This window comes from Crocodylus porosus, unplaced genomic scaffold (assembly GCF_001723895.1).
Source record: "Crocodylus porosus isolate Cpor-Errol unplaced genomic scaffold, CroPor_comp1, whole genome shotgun sequence".
In the NCBI taxonomy this organism is placed as follows: Eukaryota; Metazoa; Chordata; order Crocodylia; family Crocodylidae; genus Crocodylus; species Crocodylus porosus.
This window is the reverse complement of record NW_017728886.1, coordinates 232377380-232382579: the sequence shown is the minus strand read 5'-3', so window position 1 is coordinate 232382579 and position 5200 is coordinate 232377380. Positions and strand designations below refer to the sequence as shown.

At 32.6% G+C, this 5200-nt stretch overlaps 1 protein-coding gene across 2 annotated transcripts in view; it reads right to left on the bottom strand.

The window, feature by feature from the left end:
- Positions 1-534: 534 nt before the first annotated feature.
- Positions 535-5200, bottom strand: part of MTDH (metadherin) — a 33876-nt gene continuing 29210 nt past the window's right edge. For both annotated transcript variants that reach the window (XM_019550933.1, XM_019550926.1), the window contains exons 11-13: positions 4834-4953; positions 3776-3932; positions 535-3446 (exon numbers count right to left, since the gene is read on the bottom strand). In XM_019550933.1, the coding sequence (XP_019406478.1) occupies positions 3376-3446; positions 3776-3932; positions 4834-4953 (348 nt within the window). In that variant the 3' untranslated portion in view covers positions 535-3375. The remainder of the gene's footprint in view (positions 3447-3775; positions 3933-4833; positions 4954-5200) is intronic.

Below are 5200 nucleotides of genomic sequence, written 5' to 3'. Positions count from 1 at the left end.
CACAGGAAGTACAAGTGATAGGCTACAGCAGAGGTAAGTTAAGGGATCCCCTTAACTAATGAACATTTGAAAAACTCTAAACTCAAACTCTTCATTTGCAGGGAGAAAGGAAGTTGATTGAAACAGTCCATCTTGTATGCCAAGAACAAAAGTCTTGTTTTCCTACCTGCATCATTTGTCTGTTATGCAAACTGAGTTATGTGAAGAGAATAAATTAAAGTAAGAAATCTGCTATTCCAACAGTATGATTATTTAAAAATGGATGCACAATATATGTTAAGAGACTTTAAAAAAGTTTTTCCTCCCTTCATCTTCTAACTCTTATTCAACTCAAAGCCTGATTTGTTAAACCACTTGAATGAAAAGCACTCTATTTTTAATGAGCTTTGATCTGCTAGTCATATACATTCAAATGTTCACCTAGGTCCTAGTCATCAGAACAGACCTCTAGCTGGGAACTGGAGCAAAATGGTAGCTTCCAATGAAAATCAGTTCAGTTGCAAACATATCAATACTAAAGGTATTCCTATGAAGCATTTTGAAAATTTGTTTTTAATGTATACGTTTTTAGTAAACATTTAAGAAATGTTTATCTATTGTACTTTTTCTTTAGGTTTATAAAAAGAGCTATCCAAAAGTTTTCATTCATCTCAAGTCAACTCAGATTACTAGCTTTGTAACAAGCACATGAATCCTGTACACTTTCCCAGAAGAAAAACAAAAACTGAGAGCATACAGTAACTAGCTAATTACACATCACAACCACACTTTCCATACAGTTGTGCAATATAAACCATTTCAGAAAAATTACAAAAACATCATATTATGAAAATATTTCATGCATCTAAGAAAATGAGACTTAGTTTCTTTAAACAGTATTGGTTTCTCTTTCTGCTGAAGGTACCTATGCATGAAATAGATTTTATTTTTTATTATTATGAAAATTAGCCATTCCTTGCCTTGGGTAAAAGTAAAACGACAATCTAAATAGATAACTCAGTTTCTATTCATGGATAATTTCCATTATTACTGTTTCCTCTGGAGCATCTGTTGAATAAAAATAAACTTTCCAAGACACTCAATCCATACACAAATGAAAAAAAATAAGCCACAAGTAGATGAACAACTAAATGGATGATATTTGAAAAGGAAGGCTGGAAAGGTTCAGACTGCTGTGCAAGTTAGAAGCAGCAGCTTGCTGCAAGTACAATGCATATAAATTGCTATGTTGAGCAATTCAAGGACTTATTCTGGCAATCCTGAACTGTCAATACCCTTCCAAAGGTAAATGCCTAAATCAGTTTTTATATAGTTGTAGTCAATACATTATTTTGTAAAGGTCTTTAAGTCCTTTTTCAGAAAGCCAAATCTAACAAAAATGTACAGGGTGGGACTACTATTAAAATTTTGGAAGTTCACTGTACATATGAATTTAAAGACCTGCTTCTGTCACACGGAGAAGTAAGCAAAATGGAAATCTAATTTACAAGCACCAATGCACATTACATGATTATGTTAAACATCTTAGAAATTCCTGTTGAAAATATTTCAGGTCTGAAGTTAGCTTACATGGAACTGACAGGCAAAGCTTTTGTATTACTCTCTCCTCAATAAGTAAAATGATGCTATCAAATTACTCAATTTATCATTCACAACAAATTTAGAATATAATTGAACGAAATTTCTGAACATGTAAACAAACTACCATGTTCTTGATGCAGGTATTAGCACCTGCATAAGTTAGTATTCATTTATTAGGAAAGCTCTCAATAAGGCATGTCTTTAGTACAATTAAAACCAGGCTTGTTTCTTTAACTATTATTTCTGCTTTGCAAGCAGAAGACAATATTGGATGGTTGATCAGTGCCATTTGTTACAACTGCTACTGTTTCATTTCTCTGCCACAAAAATGAAAGCCAATCACATCAAATAAACCATGGCCTTTCTTTTACAGAATTCATCAAGTGATGTTAATTATGGTCCTTATCAAACATACAAGTTTTGTAGAGCACATTTACAGTGTACATGGCTGAGCATGCACCATTTATAGATACAAATATACTTGCTAATTTGATACCATGTAGTTACATAGTGCCTGAAAATAATGACATCTGAAAACACCGCTTTAAAAAAAATCAAGTTTAAAGTGGGAAAAGGTTCTTTATTTTACAATTGCTATAACCGCATGAAATTTCTTATAAAAACACTAATCCCCTTCAAGAAGTCTAGATGCACATTCTATAACTATAGGTTAAGGCAGTAAAAAAAAAGAAAAGAAAAAAGTGTACTCCTGATAACCTGTGATCTTGATGATGTTGATTAAAAGTAGTCCAAAGCCGTTTTTCAATTTTGCCACCAAATGCTTGAATTAGTGTATAATTTGTGAATGAAAACGGATTACCTTGCTATTTTTTGTTTTAACCAAGAAAAGAGAAGAGAAACAGGTACGGTAAGTTAGTAAATGCTAAAGGAAAAGGAAATTTTGCATTTATAGTTCATTTTTAAGTATTAAAGAAAAATCAACCAGGAAAAGAATTTTAGCTGTGAATCAGAACCCACCAACCAAATAAAAAAAAGCTATATGATGAAGCAGAAAACAGTGAAATTAACTTTATGCACATTGCTGCATTCTTAAAAATATACTGTTACTTTGAACAATTCAAGTAATGTAAGAGACTATCAAAAATAACTTCATGAACCACTCAAGCTTTAATCGCATTCTCAAACTTTTAACCAAAAGCCATTTTATTATGTTAACTTTGTATAATAAACCATAAAGGTTTAACTGTACAAATGATTTTAATGATTTTATTTGCACTTGTGATTCCTTTAATGGTTAGCCGCTTTGCTAACCAACATATTGTAAAGATATGGCAGATTATGTATTTAATCAAAGCACTTTGATTTAGGCATGAAACAGATCCAAATGGTAGACATTCTGTGTTTCTATATACCACTCAAAAGAGGGGCAAGAAACATCCACTATTATACAGATAACTATTTTACAGAAAACCCTTCCTTAAAATCAATCCTTTATTCCCAACTGCAGATGAGATAGGACATAATCTATTGTAAACAGGGCACTGTGTTGTAAAACCAGTTTGTTTTGTTTTTTTTAAGTTAACATCTTTCACCATAAGTTGGAAAAACAGACTCTTCAAAGCGTCTCTCCAGCATGTAGCATGTTCTGCTGTTTTCTATAATCACAAAGTTACTTTCCTTGGATTCCTTTTTAAAGATGGTTGTGTTCACAGCAGTTCTGTTTTAAAAATCAGTTGAAATTTATATAAAATTCTGTACATGTTCACAAATTATTGCATAAACAGCATTATCTTCATGACAGTATTTCAGCAACATATGTCCATCTCAGGAAATTCACGTTTCCCTTCTCGCTTTTTTCTTCTTTTTAACTTGTTTGGGGGACTCCCAGCTTTCTTCAGACTTGGCTAAAAAAAGTGCAGTAAAAAAAATGTTCCTTAAGCTTTGTAGTAAATAATTTGAGCACAAATTGCTTAAATATTGATCAATACATTCTATATTATTGCAAGGTATTATACAGGAATATAAAATAAATCATGTTTTTAAAATAACAGCCTTTTAAAGTTATACTTGGCTATCTGTTACAAGGAGACTTAACTCCTCTGCTAAATTAAATATTGAATAACCCAAATTAATATACAGTACTGAAGCCCATCATGTTAGAAAGTTAACCAAGATGCATTTTTTTTTTTTTAGTAGCTACAAAACCCAACTTCCCATACTGAGAAATACTTACTCTGTAGAGGAGGCACACTGTTTTGCTTAATATTAGAACTGGAAACATCTGTCTCTTGTAGCATCTGTGGCACTTGGGTAGCGATCTTCTCAGAATCACTCTCTGATACAATTACAGATGGCTCAGTAGAAACAGCAAGTGAGGGAGCCTCCCCAGGCTATTTTAAAAGGCAAACATTTTTTTCAGATTAAACTAAGAAAGTATCTTTTTCACAACAAAGATTTTTATGCAATCTTGTTGTACACTTAGTCTGTTGAAAAATCTTTTACCAGAACTGTAGGACTAAGACTGCCCTCTAGTGACAAAACTGACTTCAAATTCAAATCAAATCCAATCTGTTTAAAAAGATTGGACTGTTTAAAAGCAATTCTCAACCACATTGCCATGGCACCTTGGGGTACCTTGACATCTTTTCAAGAGTGCTTTGGAGTGCCGTGCAATATTAACACACTGTTAGGTGTGCAAACATCATTCACAAAATACCCAGATTTCAAATACAAATCTATAGTGTTAAAACAAAATAAAACAAAAAACCCAAACTGACATTTTGTGGCCTTTGAGCTTTTAACAGAAGAAAGGCTGATGTGTTACTTTTCCATATCAAAAAACAAGTGAAAACAAAGACCTTGCTAGCATTTTCTAAGGGGTGGTTCAAGTTTAATGAAGGGTGCCTCAAGGCTACTGAGGTTGAGAACCATAGCCTTAAAATTTAAAGCAAGAAAAAGAATCTGCTGAAAGTAATCTAGCAAGATTATTAGGTTCTATCATTATGATGAGAAATAATAAAAACTCCAATCAGATAATCAAAGGCTATTTTAAGCATATAGGACCTGAGAACATGGAAAGATTACAAGAAACCTTTTATTATAACCTTTTTTAATTTTTTTTTTTTTTAAAGAAATGCCTAATAACTTAAGCAGTACTGAAAATCTATATTGACCCGTGCATTCCACATTACTATAATGTATTTTTTGGTATCAATTATGTTTCCATATTCTTCACTTTTGTTATGTCAAAACAGGACTTATAACGTTATCTTGATTCTTTTTGTTCCCTACCTCAGCTGGTTCACTAGTGCTCATGGTCTTCAAAGAAAAAGCTATTTCCTGTTGGGGTTGAGTTTTTGAGGTATCCTCCTGAAATTCATCTCCAACTTCTCTATCCAGTTCTTCAGCATCCTACAAAGACGACAGGGGTGAGCCAAGCACTGTAAAGGGAGTCCCATGCTTTTGTACCTGTAACTCAGTTTTCTTAAAATATTAACCAGACTAACTTTCATGACATTAAGCTAAAGGAAACAAATAAACATTCCCAAAAGTTTAAAAGAAAATATTAATATAATTCAGGTGGACATCCACTGTATGCCAGCATTATATACAGCTTCTAGAATGCAGCACAACTATTGAAATAAGATTCAATAGTGAA